Source organism: Phalacrocorax carbo, chromosome 16 (assembly GCF_963921805.1).
Source record: "Phalacrocorax carbo chromosome 16, bPhaCar2.1, whole genome shotgun sequence".
NCBI classification, from domain to species: domain Eukaryota; kingdom Metazoa; phylum Chordata; class Aves; order Suliformes; family Phalacrocoracidae; genus Phalacrocorax; species Phalacrocorax carbo.
Genome location: NC_087528.1, coordinates 5,828,964 through 5,846,268, shown reverse-complemented (window position 1 = coordinate 5,846,268; position 17,305 = coordinate 5,828,964). Strand labels below are relative to the sequence as shown.

Here is a 17,305-nt window from a genome sequence, read left to right as displayed (position 1 = left end):
AGCCATGGGCTGGAACCTTTTTCAGTTTGAGGATGGAGGAAAGATGCCTTGTAGCTCACAACAAACCCTATGTGCCAGCTTATCACAGCATTTGCAAACATGTATCTCTAGTGTAAAATATTTATGTTATTCTTAGATGTATGGACAAGAATGACTGAACTCTGAGGAGGCTTTCTTTTCTTTCTGAGGTTGTCCAGCTAGATTAGAAATAATTAACTACAAAGCAAACCTGTCTCTATTGCAAACCAAATGAAAAAGGACTGCTTAGAACTAAGTTGTCTTTACCTGCACTGGGCTATTGTCAGACAGTAAGCAGCAGAGAGCAAATACCCATTTGACCCGTTCAAGTGACAGTTGAGGTTCTGGACAAAAAGAGAGGAGCCTCAAGCAAACAAAACATGTGGTGGCTCAACCACAGTACAAAAAAAATCATATGATCAAAGTACGCTGAAAATGAGCCCAACAAAGTTAAGCTATCAAGTTGGAGTACAAAGAGGTTAGGAAAAATACAAACAGAATTGAAGCAAACTCTTGAGGGTGCAGTTCAGGTGTTTTCCAGGGATAATTTCAAATAGTTTTGCCCTCTGATCTGAACGGCTCCAGTGTCATTAGCAATATTTCAATTATGAGGCTGAAATTTAAAAACAGATGGATAATTTTTTAATGCATAATCTATGGCCAATTGTTAGTTTCACAATTATAAGTATATAAAGCAAAATAAAGACTTAAAATGGCATCTTTTACTCTCTGCAAGGAAGAAGAGCATTCTTTCAACCTGCCAGTGTCTCAAATTAACTTAGGAATGGGACATAAATTCAGAATATTTATGAAAAACAGTTATGGAACAGAAAGCAGGAGACAACAATCCCTTTGATGATATATCACAATGACAGTAATTCTTCTACAGCAAATGACTGAGGCAAATAAAATTATTTCATCTGGTATGTGTCAGAGCCCCAGAGTGATAGTTGCTAAATGTTCCATTACTGACCTGCTGGTTTCTGATTACTTTTGAGAACAGGCATGTTATGTTATGTGCTTCACTTAGTCAGTTGCCAGCTTGTCCATGAAGTAAATTATCTGGAAGGAATGTTTTTGAAATTGTTATTTTCTTAATCAGATGACTTGAGAAGGAAAAAAAGTTGTTTCAGATAACACTGCAAGGAATCTGTAGAGTTTTTTTCCCTGTGTTCTCTTTATGTGATTACCAGTGCTTGAAATTTGGATGTAACCCATCAGACTTCAGTGCATGAACTTTCCTCCAGCTTGAGGATATGAAGAGTCTGCATGAAAAATGCAACAAAATCTGTACTGCAGGATTAGAGCCTGATACAAAGCTACTGCCAAAATTCCTCCCCTCTCACCCCCCCAACACAGAAGGCAGGCTAACTGGTGACATTACTCTAGTAAAACACAGATTTGGTTCCTTTAGAGATTCTAGCAAAAGGAAGGACCTCTGTGGTATTTATACGAAACAAATAATATATTTTTAGAAAGCTGCAAACCTGCATTCTCAGTTAATAGCTTAATCCCATTGAAACAGAGTAAATCAAAGTTCTTAGGAGAATTCCCTTTTTCCAGTGCTGGCCTATTATCAAGCAATCCAAACCCCTCTCTGATTCACGGGACTGTCGTTCTCACTTGTGCACGCTGCTTCTCACTTCCGTTCTTCCTCAGTAAACAGGTTACTGTTCCCATGTGTCAGAGAAGGAGATCCTAAGGGAAGGCAAAGCCAGAGATAAAAGTGCTCAGTTTCATAGTGGTTGGAAGCAACTTGTTAGTTGACTGTTTCATCTTCAAGTTACTGTATGTAATACAAATAGCGGTTTTCCGCCTAAGCTTATTTATGAGTTTAACTCCCTTGCTTATTTTCGAGCCCTTTTTTTGCATTGTTCCTACTCCTTCCGCTCAACAGTGCCTTTTCTGCTCTTTGCCACCTTCCTGTGCTTGTCTTGCTTTCCAAATTCTCCTCCCATTCATTGAGTCACGTCTTCCAAGTTCTGCCATCACCCTGCCCAGCCCTTTCCGTTTATTCTCGTCTGACTTTGTCATCCTGATTGGCACTAGTCTGTGCAGCAAGTAGCCTGTATCCCCTAGCAGCCCTGTGCGCTCACATGCACTGCTGTCCGGACTATTCTGAAGATAGTCAATAACATGGTGGCCATTTTCCAAAAGACTTCAAATATTCAATTAAAGAAACTATCTTTATTCATCTGTAAATAGCTGAAGGAAGTACTGTAATTTGAAATATGCTGTAGAGAAATTACCATATTATCTTCACAAATCTTCTTGCGTATAAACGGTAGAGACAACATCTTTTTTATCCATATCCATGTGTGATTTTGATTTTCTCCCACATCCAGGTCTCTGCATTCCATCCTCGCCATTGTCTGGCCATCTCCTATGTTACAACCCTCCTCCAATTCCACCCATCCTTCTTGTTTATAAATGCCCCCTGTTGCTCCAGGGCTGTTGGGTGTGTGCCTGCCTGTGTTCCCTCGTTGCCCCTTGCCGTGCTGGGCATTCCCTCCTGCCTCAGTAAATTGGGGACCTTCCACTACCCACAGTCCCCGCTTTCCCTTTGCCTATTCATGAGAAGTAGACTCCGTTTGTCTTTTCCAGGTTTTTGATCTTCAATAAAGAAATGCTGTTGTTACCCACTGACTACCAAAACAGTGCCCAAAAATTTTGCATTCAAAGGATGTGGTATCTAGAAGTTACCCTATTAAAAAAAAAAAAAATCTGATTTTGCTTGGCCAGTCTCACCTCATTGTAGCAGTTACTGTGTTCTTTAGCTCTAGGCTCCATGGGGATTGCTCTGTAAAGGAGCCAGTTCCACCTGTGTTGCCAAAATAATGTATATGTGACCATATATATATTAAAAAAATCATCAGTCTGAAAAGTAGTGGGAGATCAGAGAGAACATTTACATGAAATGTCTGCCTCTTCAGGCTTTTACGTTAAGATTTAGGGGGTATGCTTCTGCTGCTTAAAAAAAAAGTGGGATTAATTTTTACTGTACAAAAATAACTCCCAAGGAGTTATGTGGATTAATATTCACAAGGAGCAGAAGTGAGGTGTAATGACGAGGTCTCTAGCACTTCTTTGAACATTCTGCAGAAAGAAACCAAACGGAAAATGAAACCAGTTAAAACGGTATTGATGAAACCACACTCACTCTTACAAAGCAGGTTACAGAGGGTAAAGAAACCTTTCTCAGTTACCCTCTGTCCACCGTATCTACTGGCAGCTGTAGCAATTCCTGCAGCCACCTCAGGTGTAATTAGTAAGCAGAGGTTATTTTTACAGTCCTCTCCACAAAACAATTGTAAAACACCGTATGTGTTTTACTGTCTCTTTAAGACTTTGGCATACTGTTTTGGCATACTTAGGTTCTACCCCCTTCTTGTAAGTGTTGCTTATTGCCATGGCAACACTAATCAATCATCGTGCTAAAAATAGGCCTTTCATTTTTCAAGAGGTTATCTGTAGTGAATTGAAAATGCAACTGCGGTCTGTGTTTTCCGTATGCTGCTTTCATTTCACTTTATTTTAATCTGGAAATACCCATGCTTATGTGTGGTAATTACTATTACAGACTCCAGTTATTTCACTGGTTACTCTCTTGAGCTTTAAACCTCTACTGGTTCCTCCAAAAGGGGTGCCAAATATAGGAAGTTTAAAAACAAAACAAAACAAAACAAAACAAAACCCCAGAATATTCTCCTTATTTGATTTTGAGTGTCACAGGTGTACCAGATTATAACAAATTTTTAAGAAGTTTTATAACACATCTAAAAAAATCCGGAGGTGACAATATAAAAGATGCTTCCTTTGAGAGCTTTACAAAAGAAACCTTATCACTGAAGACACAAGGACCCTGAAGACTATGCCCTATTAAGTAGAATTTAAGTCTAATTTCAACTTAAAGATTCAACTTGCCACTGTTTTTTCAAAGAGGAACCTTGCAAGCTGTAGAGATGGTGAAATGGAAAATTGGAAACAGGGCCCTGTGCATTCCTGTGTGTGCTCAGTGCATGGATCCGCTGCCAGGTTTGTACTGGAAGAACACACGCCCCGGGGGAGGCAGAGCAGAAAGGGAGTGGTGCTTTGAAAAATAAAAAATACTAAAAAGTTTATTACCCACCATTCACTCCCAAGTTTGGTTCTGACTGCTGCATAACACTTTAATCCCTGGCTAAGCAAATATGCAGCCACTTTAGGAGGAGCAAAAAACCCAACAACTTTTTGCATGATGAATAATAAAGTCTTCTGAATGATGCATAAACTGTTTTCTGGTTCTGCCAGAGCCCTCTGCCAATTAGTCAGAGTGCAGCTGATGAATCATGAGACACATTCTGTGAAATGTTCAAAAATTTGGACCCTGCTAAGTGTTCCTGAAAGCCAGTGAGACCCCCCACAGCTGCTAAACAGTGGTTGCCAGTCAGTTGAGTTTGAGATACATATTTGCAATGGAGTACTTCGTGGTGAATTTTAGTTTTCAGTTGGAGTAAATTCATGTTGCCACTTATAATCTCAAATTAGACTGTTATAGCCCTTGCCTTTATACTAAATAGGCAGGGAGGTTGACTTCTGATAGCTTTGTGCACAAAATGACCTTCCGCTCTCTAATGAGGTGGCTTGAGGTAAATGACTCTTACAGTTCTTCTATAACACTCTGAAGATCCTTAGTCTTTTCTTAATGTTTATTTGTTGAAATACAGACTAGATGATCTCTTTTTTTAAAATTAGAGTTTAGATTCTGGGTCACAGGAAACAACTAGGTTCAAGCAGTGGCTTGCTGAGCTGCTACAGGCAGCCTAACGCAGCTGTAAGTTCAATATATGAAATGGCTGCATTTCAAAGTGTCATGATCTGACTCATTGCTGGTAGACTCTAGACAGTGGCTGAAAATAGTAGTTATTTTTGATAGCAAGGTAAAATAGAAATCTGGAATTTGGCTTTACTCAGAATTTCCTCTGAAGCTGTAGCCATGCTTCAGATCAACAGCACAAAGGGTTTTTGTATTTTGCATTTTTGTCCTCCACTGTACCTGAAACTGTGACCTAAAAGCAACAATGAAAAATGTGTTTGAGTGTTAAAAAATGTACTCAACCCAACAACTCTGAACTTCTATAGTTGGATCACATGCAAAGATGCAGAACGAGGGATGAAGAACTGTGTTGGTAAGGGTGTTAGCTGCGTATTAGCTGTAAATGTGAAAGAAGCTTTACTGAAGTTCCTTCTGACAATGGCGCCATGAAAGGAGCACCAAGTCCTGTGGTGGATCCTGCTGCTTCTTAAAGGAGCTGAGAGAACTGCGCTGCCCAGAGTGGTTAAGGTCAGCACAGTCACAGCAGTTTCCATAGCCACTGAGGTTTCCAACAAACCACTAGACTCAGACTGTATAACTTAAAGTTCACAAGCTTACGAAGCTCTGACCTAGATACTCAGTCTGCTCAAGCATTATACTCTTGATGACCCTTCCACTAGCGACAGATCATTGATGTCATTCTGTTTTCTGTTTTTACCAATTACTAGATTTTATTTAGGGGGTGTTGATTTTGTTTAATTGTGCAGCAAAGAAAATTAAATTTTGGTCCTCAAATCAAGAGGGCAGATACTTAACACACACTAACATGTAAGTAAAACATGGCCCTAGTGCAGTAACCTTGAAATATGCAGACACAATGTTAGTATGCTGTGTTTTCCTAACAACTGTTCTAAACAATTAGTATCTCATAGATAGTATGGCATACATCTCTACCATTTTTAGTGAAAATGTTTCTAAAAGCTATTATTCAGACCTAAGCACTGAGTCCTCAGTAGCGCAGTACCAGTTACTGCATTGACTAAGCAGTACCAGTAACTGCTGATAAAACAAAATATTCGTTGGCAGTCTCCTCTCACTTCCTCGAGGATGCTTTCCCACAGGATGCCCATGTGCAGAGGTCTAGGCTGTGGTCAGCAAGAGCTCTGTACACCTGGACTGTGACCCTTGTGGTTACACATCTTGGTAAAATACAAGGCTGCCATACACTAAATTTTTGAGATCAGTAACCCGTGTTTTTACCACCCTAGCACTGATCCAGTCACTTTCCAAATGCTCTAAAAACTATACAGTAGAAGATGTCTGTCAGTAGGTTCTACATTTTTTTTAAATCTGCTTTTCATAATCCACCTCCAGTAGTAATTTACTTTTCAACCCTCCATGTTCTCCTGCAAACATGGAAAACAACTAGAATATTGGCTTATGCTGTTTGAATATGAAACCTCCGAGTGACATCAAACATTGTTTTAGGACATGCCGGCATCCCTGTGTCTCCTGGGCCATTCCCTATTTTTTGTAACATCACGTTTATAACTTTTCTTACTCTAGGATCATTTGATTATAGAACTCTTTTAATCAACCCCTTTTATTCATCTCTTCTTCCACCTAACAATATAGTTCAAGGATTTTCAATCCACCTTTTGGTTAATTTTGGAGATATAAATTAGAACTTTATGACAAACCTTGGGGTTTTTTTATATATATGTATCCCCCATTTTCTTTCCCTCTAGTGTGTACTGTTTGCTGAGGCTTTTGGTTGCAGATGCTTTTGGATGTCTGCCAGAATGGGAGCAACATACTGAGATACATGGTGAAACCTCAGTTGGGAGAATATCTGGATTTTTTTGGTGTTAATTTGCGTTACAAGATCCCCAGTTCTGACAGACTGCTTATAAATATTGTATCTTTTCAGCTGGCACTTCCTGAGATGTATACATAGGAAATGCTTAATGGCCCACAAAACATGGGTATCAGGAGCTAGCAGATCTGTCACTGAACTTGCCCCATCCTGCACTCCACATACTGCTGATGTTTTTTTTCCTCCCACATACTCAGTCAATGAACAAGTTGCATAGCTGAGACCTAGTCACAGTTCAGATTGGATTGAAACTCGTAAATGTGCTACTCCACAGAAATCTTTAATAAAAGGCAAAACATTTATAAGATCTGAAGAAAAGCCTGTGTGGTCTGGACAGCTGCAGCCCCGACAGGTTACATGGGAGTATTTCGTTCTGTTAATGGGAAGACAGTTGGACCAGAAGCCTTCCATGTCACCAGAACCTTATACTGGCAAAACTCACTCATTTTTCAACGAGGATTGATTCTAGATGTGCTCATTGAACACTAGATAGCCTGTGATCAGAAGAAGATCGAACAATGACCTGTTGGGTGATACCCATGGAATCAGGACTATATTTTCTGTAGCCTCAAAGGAGCTGGCTTCTCATTGCAGTTTTGTTGCACTACAGCTGGCCTTCTAAATCACCTCTTTTCTTAGTCATCAGCCTCTCCCTTAGAAGAACTCTCCAAATTCTGTCAAGTCCAAACTTGGACCAAGAGCGTTGTGAACACTGAGGCCTCATAATGTCCTCATTGTATAATCTTTATGTACAGCCCATGACATAGTTGAATAGTTGTAGTCTTTACAAAGACACTTTGCCATAAGGTATTAGTGATGCATCATACAAGGAACTGGCACTTCAGTTTCACTGGCAGTTAATGCAAGAAAAGACTTGATGACTAATAGCAAAGATGCTGAACTAGCATCCTTCAGAGTTTTTCAGACATCTGCTCTATCTGCCTATGTGAAAAGTTGATTTGGAAAAAGAACTGTGAAATGCAAAAGAAAAGATCTTTGAAATAATTTTTCCACTGCAATTATGGTGCCTACTATTATAAATTCTAGTCTTGATAAGCCAAGTAAATTAAGCAATCCACAGAAAAATAAATTTATTCATTCCCATGGAAAATACAGAAATATTTAATAGAAAAACATTTGTGCATTCTTAATTTTCTTGCATTATTATCTAAAGATTGATTTGGGTTTAGTATAAAGGAACTTCCACAGCAGCTCATAATCCATTCAATTTCATTAATAGAAAATTATGCTAAAATTCATTTCTCACTAAAAATTAAGAAAAGCCCTCACACATCAAAGCAGTGTTGTCTGTCTCGTTAGCACCTGCAGCTGGTGAAGTGTCCTTGGATTATTTTATCTATTTTATATATATATACACAGACATATTTTAATATATTTTTTTATATTATATATGTTTTATACATAGTGTTTTATATTATTTTATAGATCCAGACTGATCTATGATGACGAATACCTAGTTGCTCTCGAGATCTTAGTGAACTGAATTTATAACAAGACATTCAGGACATGTACTCTTATGCATAGTGAGCATGAAAAGTATTGTATCTAGTTATTCCAGAGTATTTGTACTAATTTATTTATACCTTCATTATAGTATTCAGCTTTTAGATAGAATCTCTACATCTCTCCAGAATCATGAAAACCTTCGCTTTTATGTTCTGTGAACATTTACCCTTTTTCTTGAAATAATCTGAGCAAAATAAGCAAGCTGATACCAAAGAGGATGTATGAATGTGTCAGCTGAGGAAACAAGGTGCATATTTTATGCAAACTTTTTTTTGTTGTTGTTGCAGTGTTCATTTTTGCCTAAATTCTCCATTCATATAGAGACGAAATACGAGGACAACAAAGGAAGCAATGACAGCGTAAGTACGATGACTTTCACAAAATTTAATGTAATCCTTTCAGCTAACCATGTTCTATACCCAGGGGTTGTAGGGCGTTCGGTCTGGGAAAAGGCCTAATCAGGCTTGCAGCTCTGCACCTACCCGGGTGTCCTGTTCACCAGCAGCTTGTCAGCCTGCAGAGTAGTGACCTCTAAAGCACCATGAGATGAAAGATTCATGTGCACAACTTCCCTTCTGCATCTCACGTTCTACTTGTTATTTCTGTAAACACAACATAATTTACATCTGTGAATTTAGTCCTGATGAACATCTATGGAGAGTAAAGAAAAGATCACTCTTTTTTTGGTGTTATTGTATGCCACTTTATCTGTTTCGCATTATTCTCTCTGAGTAAAGGGGGTTGAATTCAAAGGAAGAGCAAACAGGAAACAAAACAATGGTCAGAGATGAGAGATCTCAGTAAACAACTTCAAGGGAACAATGGTTGGACTACTGAGGTGATGCTTTTGGCAATTGCTTACCAAAAGTTACAAAGTTCTCAGAGATCTTAGAGATGAAAAGGACAATTAGCTAAGCAAAATCCTCTCTAGGGGAAGGGTGGGAGTGAGTAGCCAGCAGCTGCTCATGGAGAGATGCTCAGGAATAGAAGGCAGGTCAGTCAGACTTTGTTGCCCTGAGAGGGAGCAAAGCAGAGCCGCACAACTTGCAAGAAAAGAATAACGTTCGATAAAGCCAGGCATGTAAAGATTCAACCCGTGGATGAATGCACAGGTAGGTTTCTGTATGTTTCATTTTGGTATGCTTTAAACACTCACCTGTTGCAGACTTATGGGAAGAAATTTCTTACAGGCATGAAATACAGGTTAAAATGTGTGGGAAATTGATCTGTAATACAGAGTCCTAATGAAGGAGTGTTTAAACCCAGGTTTTAAGGGGCCTGAGTCACAGAGCCTTTCAGTTCCAGGGGTGTCCCTCTAGCAGCCTTACCGAGGTTAAAGTGTTCAGTTCTCCAGATGGGAAGTACATTTCCCTAAGTGCCTTGGGCCTGCGTGTTAATAAGGCTGACAGCTGTTGCACTGCTTATGGCAGAATAATTACATGTAAAAGATCAAGGTATCATTTTGAATAATGTTTTTGGCATACAGACACTTCCCCAGTGGGGACATGACAGAGATCATGTATTAGCCACCAGATACCAATAACTTTGAGTCACTGCTAGTCTAAGTCAGATCCAGATCAGTAAGAGAGGGGAAAAAAAAGTGTATTACATTAGCAACTATATGAGCATTATGTAATTTATGCACTTTTTAATGTTCACTTCTTCTTTTTGGCAGCACTTTAATTCCGAGCAAGCCCACACCTTTGGTTTGGGGAGGGTGCAGACTAGTTTTCTGGTACATTATAATGTCAGCACTGAGAAGACACGTTCTGTACTGATGCCTAGCAGAGGAAGAACTGCAGCTATTTAATCAGTGAATTTTCATTTTTTTGTGTGTGTCAGCTTTGTGGCTAAAATACAATGAATCAAGCCGTGAACAGTACCCAACCAGTGAATTTAAGAAGAAAGTAACACAGTGGTAGGATACTCAGATGATGTAAATCAAAGAATCTCTACTCTGCTTGAATCCAGCTCTTCAAATGTAATTTTTACCAGAGTGCCAGTGGGGTAATATTATATTACCTTTATACTGAGGCACCTGAGTCACGGACTAGGCAAGTATTTACCGAGTTTAGCAGATGTAATTGAGTCTTACCTGAATGGAGGAGGAGAAAAAGAAGATGAATGAGAGGGCTGCCTTCCAGCCCCGATTTCCATGGCTCTGTAATTGTGAGAGCCGTGCTAGTCACTAGTGTGAACACAGTAAAACAATGAAAGATCTACATTTTTTTGCCGTTGATCCAGTGACATTGATGTGGTGACGCAGATGTGTCTGGTACAGCACTGAAATGCTGGAAGGTTAGTGAATAGGGAGCGACCTCATTGAGGCTGTGGAGAGACTTCTGTTAAACCAAACACCTCAGAACTGACACTAAGAGTCAAACTTGCTTCTGTTACTCAAAGGGTAGGCTTAAACACCACATAAGAAAAAGTGAAGTGTATTTCTCCTTCATATCAGACAAGTTTAGATTAAATTTCACTACATTTGCCCGGTCAGAAAACAACAGGAAACATACCATCCATTCCTATAGATTTCCATAGATACACTATATTTTATCTTCATTGCAACTATCAACCTTGGCTCATCAAGAAATAATTAATCTAAAACATACTTCTGTAAATTTTGCGGTTGTAATGCAAAATATACTGAATGAATATTCAATATATAACTGAATATAACAGTAATAAGGGTAATAATGCGTGTCTGATTTTAACTCAGCTATTTCTAGATATATTTTTGAGGCCATATGGGTTTTTTGAAATCTCTGAACTCTGATCTAGTCTTTGTTTCCATGCTATCAAATCAAGTAGATATTGATTGTAAAAAACAGTAATTAGATACAAGGATACAAAAGCTAATTCCACTGATTATTGGAAGAAAGCAATATAAATGCTCTTGGGTTCCTGTTGTCATTTAGTAGGCTAGTATATTATTAGAATTACTTTATTTAATATGTTGCATTGCCTGGTAAAATTCTTCCTAATTACTGCAATATATCTTGATGCAAAAGTCATCCTGATTTTTCTTCCCAATTGTCATGATAGAGGAAACTAGTGAAGGATAATGATATCTGCTTCGGGACTTGATTTTTCTATGTCTTAGACTTTATCATCATTTTAACCTATTTGAAATGTGCTTAAAGCATTATTGTTCCAATCTGTTAAAGTTTGCACTTAATCTGCACAAATATAAACATTGCCAGAAAGAACAATAGACAATAAAACCTATTATTTAGATAAAACACTAATGAAGCTTGTGAGGGTGGCAGTAGTGCAGTACCATAAATCCATCCAGTTGTGATTTCTAGTGCTACGGCGCAGCTGGTTTTGCTGTATCGCATGTAGATGTTCGCATGGCAACTCTCTCCCTAGAAAAACAGTGTTGGATGAACATGTTAGTACATCAAATATTGTCACTGCTACCTTGCAGCTTTATAGCTTCATTAATAGCGTTAGAAACTAGACCAACAAGTCAGGCCATTTAGTATTTCCTCTTAAAGGTCTTTTTAAAGAGAAACCGTCTTAGTTTAAAGAGATGTTTTATTTGTATTTTACTTTTATTTTAAATCACAAAATACAAATGACACTGTATGTGGTATCTGTAGAGCACATGAAAATATTGCTTCCCTATTGCATCTTCAGCTGCTTACGTAAGCCAAGGTTGCAGTGGGAAGTGCTGGGAAGAGGGAGGTGCAGGTGCCTACAACAGACAGCTTCAGTGAACACAGACAAGCTACAAAAGTGCATGTTAATCACTCGGCGCACACCTTTTTTTCCCCTAAGAAAAATGAGCAACTAGGAAATTTTAATATAGATATAGAAAGTCTATGTTTTTTATATTAAAACTTTAAGTTAAATACAAGAGAATTCTTAAGGTTATCTAATTAATGAAATGGTCAGAAATCACAGGCAGGAGTGGTACAAGTTACTGCTTGTTTGTGAATAAATGATTAGTCTGTGGTTTTTATGAACTGACATTGTTAACCCCTTTTTTATTTGGGCAGTTATTGTTTTCTTTTAATAGACTATTGATTGGTCAGTATTTATGTCACATAAGGCTAATTTTATTCTAAACGCAATATTGCTCTCACTTCTGTCCCATCTCTTTTCTTACTGTTTCAGTGTACCCTACAGACACATTTTGTTTATTTTTAATTTTAGTGGGGGAATGCACCAACTTAGGCTTTCTGTTGATTACAAAGGATCCACCACATGGCTCTAGTAGATAGTGTAATCACTGCAGGTAATCTCACACACTGCAGCGCTGAGTCTATTCTTGCATGCCACAGTCTAGTCCTCGTGAAAACATCTAAAAAGCCATCTGTAGCCGAAGGTAGAGCAGAGGTGAAGTGGAGGCAGACACTGTTCAAGCACATCACTGAATCACAGAGCCATTTAATTTTTCTTATTTGTTGCAGAAGGATCATTATGTGTGACTGGGTTTTGTTGGTTTGGTTTGGTTTGGTTTTTTAGTCATAGAATTAATTTCTGCTGATATTTGGGCAGTGAATTTTTACCATCTGATAGTGTCTGGGGAAAGTGAAAAAGCACAGCTTGTAAAAATAATCCAATGGTTGTCAATAATGGAAATGGACTGTATGTAAAACTTCACAGTGCCTTGCTCTGTAGCATAACATTTTGCTCTGGAAAACTCAATGGCTGGCTCTTGACTATTAAAGAAAAACATTCATGATCTTTAAATAGCATAGTCTTTGTTAAAGGGCCATGATGTCTATTAGCAAGAGCAACGTTGTTCTTAAGAGTAAGGAAGGTGTAGAGTAAGGATTCTGAGGTAGAGTTATATTTCCAGATGACAAAGTATGGGTGTCATTGGGCATGTTTTTGTAATCGTGTGTCTCAGTAGTACTGATAAAAACATCGGAGCTACAGCACTAACTCTTTGTCAATCAAGAGAAAAGTACATTATCAGTGTGTTTCTTGCCTTCCAAAGATAACAGTGTTGAAAATGCATGTGTCAGAATAACCATTTGCCAAGTGAAAACAAGAGGAAGCTCTGTATTCCATATAGTTATAAATTAACACTGGTATCATTTGACGCTGTAATTGCTTGAGCACGCTGAAACCAGCCAGCTAATGGCAGATATTATTTGATACGCAACCTTTGTAAATTGCGGTGCCATCATTTAAAGTTAGAAAATCCTTTCCTGACAGTGAGTTCTAATTCTGCAGCCCTGCAAGTGACCAAGTATGCAGTACTGGGGCATTCATCGTGCTTCATCCTTAGCGTGTATTTCTGAAGTGTTGGTTGTGAAACATTTCACTAAAGTAAAATAAATTTTAGGTATGGCCAGCTAAGAAGAAAAGCCATTTCTAGTTTTGTTCTTTTTAGGATGATTTTTTTCTCCCCTATTTTTGTTTCCTATCTTAGTAACAGGAAACTAGGTTGTAAGAAACTTCAGCACAGCGCATGTAAATTAAACGTAAATTCACTATTTAAAGAAACTGCCATGAAACTCTGATTTCAGCTGAGATGGATTCAGCTATGCCCGGCTTAGCCTCACTGTCCTACAGGATACCATTCTGTAAATTGTCTAAAGGATTGCTAGGCGTCACCGCAACGTATGTCAAAATCAAAGCTAGGGTCACTTTCAGGGATGGGTGTATTTACACCCAGACTTTTTCTGTGTGATGGTATCAAGTATCTGCTTGTCTCCTGTAAAATTTGCAATGGAAAAATCTTAATTCTGTGAAGTGTTCCCCCTCTAGTAAGTCTCAAAAAATGCAGACAAACAAATGGAGAGGTTAGCCTAAAATTCCTTCTGTGTAAAGAGCTCTCCTTTTGTTGAACCTACGTACAAACAGTATGTTTCAGGCATATACAGCTATTGCAGAACATAAGGCTGACACTGACAGAGTGTGAAGAAGTAGTATGGTTGTGCCTCTACTTTTTGATTTTTCTGTATGAACTACTGAAGTTAACTAGTAAATACAGCACTTGAAATAGATGTGACTTTACAAAACTAATCCCAGTAAATATTATTGATAGCGTACTGTGGTCTTGGAAGCATAGTTACTTTGACATAATTACATAAAAATACATTTCTCCGTTCAAAAAGTACAGAGCTAAATGAGATATTTTGTAAGAGATGGAATAATAGAGGAGTCGTGACATGGAGATAAAAAGGAGGAGGGAGCAAGGCTGCTGATAAATGTGTAACTGCCTTTGTGAGTTCCACTCTGCGGCAGTGATATTCCCGTGCTGTTCAGTCAGCCAGATTTACTGCTTGCAGAGAGAGATTCAATATTTTTCCACAGAAGAATTGCTCCCAGTTATGTGTCCACATAAATAGTTTTAGCCAGTGAACAGGTGGAAATTGGTCAATTCCTGTCATCTTTGCCCCAGTAAATTTCAAAAGCAAATTAATAGACTTTGGGAGTAACTGAGGTTGGAACATGACTTACAGAAAAGTTACACACTGAATAAAACTCCATAGATGAAGCGCTGAGTAGGTGTTCTTTTTATTTTAGACCACATTTCCCTTCAGAAAAATGAGAGTTAAAGTGGACCAGACTACAAAACCTCCTCAAGGATGCTGTAATAATAAATTGGAGACTGGCCAGTAGTTCTGACGATGGTAATCTAAGGAGAATAGAATTTCAAGTTGGAGAGAAGGTTTTGTGCCAGATTTCCCCTTTTTTAATAGGAGAAAAAAGGAAAAAGCTTATTCTTACAGTCCTTACTTCAGCTATACCTCTAACTTTCACTATGAAATCTAGATTTAAACCATCCTACAAATGATGGATTCATATGTACTTTACTCACAGAAATCGCTGGTCATCATGCAGATTGCTCAATACCTGCAAGTTGCATGGCTAGACTACGTTTCAGGGATGAAAGAAAATACAGAGAGAACCCAAAAGCTTCAGTGAAATATCAATATTTGAATTTAAAAAGGAGCATATATGTTGCATATATGCATCTAAGCTTGGGGGCTTTTCTAGCTGCACACTGTATATTCTCCATTTTCTTGAAGCTCAATGACAATGAATGAATGAATCAATGAAAAAGGCAGAGAAAAATTTAATTTAAATTTCTAATGTTTAAAGATACTTTTGCCGTGCCATTCATGTCACAGCCTGCCTATCCAACTAAGATGTCATCTTCCGATCTGGCTTTGGCTACAAGGGAAAGAGAAGTTACCAGCAAAGTATGTCCCAGGACACGTCATTGTAGGCCATGAGGAAAACAAAGGAAAGAAATTTTAAAACACCAGCACTTCTATTTCTGCAGTATCCTGTATGATCTTTCTTTCCTGGGGTACTAGAATCATCTGCCAAGGTTTTTTTTACATTTTCCCCAAAAGAAACTATTGACAATTGTAAAGATGACCCAATTAAAACCTTTCTCCCACTTCCTGTTTGAATAATGATGAGGTTTCATTCCACTTAGAAAGTGGAAGTGTATAAAAGTTTGTCTGTTGTAAGAAAGCTGCCACACCCCCTTCCCCCCCAAAAAAAACCCAAAACCCACAGCAAAAAGGATGCTTCAGCCTGAATGTTACTCTTTGTTTTCCATTTGATTGTGTTTTTCAATCTCAGTTAATTACTTGGCTTCCAAATGTAATGCCTGGCCAGTTCTTTCCAGATAATATTTAATATTCTGCCTTTCTACATCATCTTCTTGAGGATACAGATTGTTCTCACCATTCATTTTCTGCACATTTGCAAATACAGTTGCACAGATTGGGAGCCTTATGCTTCATTTCGTGGACTTTAATCTCTTCCTTTATTTCTCTAGTCTCTTTGATCACAAACGCAATAAACCCATCCTCCATACAGGTTTTAAGACAATCCCAGATTATGTGACTAGGAAAGGCAATAACAGAATTAGAGCTAAGAAAGAAATCAGTCTTGTTCTCTAATGGCTTCTTAGTTTCTACTGCTGATAGAATGAGAAGATTAAATGTCTATCTGCAAGTCTTGTGAGGACAATCTAAAAAGGGGAGAAGCATAAATGATTAGACAACAACTTCTGCCAGCAAAGGGAAGCGAGAACGTCATTCGACAAACTTTTGGAATGGAGGAAATGGTCAGAGATAGCCTAAGCAGCACAGACGGAGTAGTTGAAATGGTTGAAAAATTCCTCCTGGTTTTGACAGATTGGCAAAGGCATCTGTCATCCCCACTTCTATAATTCTAAAGCATTTTAAAGACAGAAAAAGAACTTAAAGCTATATTACTTAAGGGTGAGATATGTAGATCAAGCCTGTGATAGAGCAGGGCACGTTTCTTCAGATAAGATACTGGGTAATAGTCCCAATTTAGGACCTTGCAAACATGCAGAGATATGCATGTGCTTAAATTTATTAGGCTTGTCCTTAAACCATATACTGATTCGGAGCCTCAGCTGACCTGGTAATGTCCACTTCAGAGAAATCTCCATTATTTTATTTAAAGCTCAGAGATTACAGTGAAATGCATCTTATTCCAGAAATAGTTCAACTGATTTCATCAAGGGACTGCTCTGTATATCTGAACTTGTTTAGAAAGAAAACAAGCGAGGAGGCTTATAAAAAAACAACCTATCTTATATATATAAAGCATAACAGTTATTTTAAAAAACGTACCCGGATTCTAAGGAAGAGCATTGCAGGGGAAGGACCTCTCAGCTCAAATTTGTTCAAATAATCAACATCATTTTTTGCAAAACATGGATTGGAAAAGGAAAATAAGCACACAAATAAAAACAGACTGGTGTTTCCCTTTGTTCTGTTCTTCCGCAGTTTCAGACACGTTAACGTTTTACATCCAGTTCAGTAAGCATTCAGCGTTGCCTGTTTTATTCCAGTAGTGTTAACTACCAAGACAAGTTAAAATTGTAGAGTCAAACTTCAGCTTTTCATTTATCTGAATTATGATTTCCTGAGCAGTGTTCTTACCAGCTGGTGTACTTGTTCATTGTAATCCATTGCTCACTTTGAATGCTTTACATGGGCAGCTGCATTTCTTTCCGAAATAATAAAAGTAGCATTCTTGTTACTGTGAATAGTTGCTGGCATTTTGTATTTTTAACTGCTCCTCTAGGATGAAATGAAATTAAATTAACAGAGCGTTCCCTACATTTATTT

The 17,305-nt window shown here is 38.2% G+C and overlaps 1 protein-coding gene and 1 non-coding gene across 2 annotated transcripts in view; one reads left to right on the top strand and one right to left on the bottom strand.

Annotated features, from left to right (window-relative positions):
* PITPNC1 (phosphatidylinositol transfer protein cytoplasmic 1) overlaps positions 1-17,305 on the top strand; it is an 85,909-nt gene that overhangs the window by 50,729 nt on the left and 17,875 nt on the right. Inside the window, exon 5 of the mRNA XM_064467352.1 lies at positions 8,504-8,575. Within this exon, the coding sequence (XP_064323422.1) occupies positions 8,504-8,575 (72 nt within the window). The remainder of the gene's footprint in view (positions 1-8,503; positions 8,576-17,305) is intronic.
* Positions 6,905-7,017, bottom strand: LOC135316015 (U5 spliceosomal RNA). The gene has a single exon (XR_010375491.1). It is a non-coding gene; the product is annotated as a U5 spliceosomal RNA (small nuclear RNA).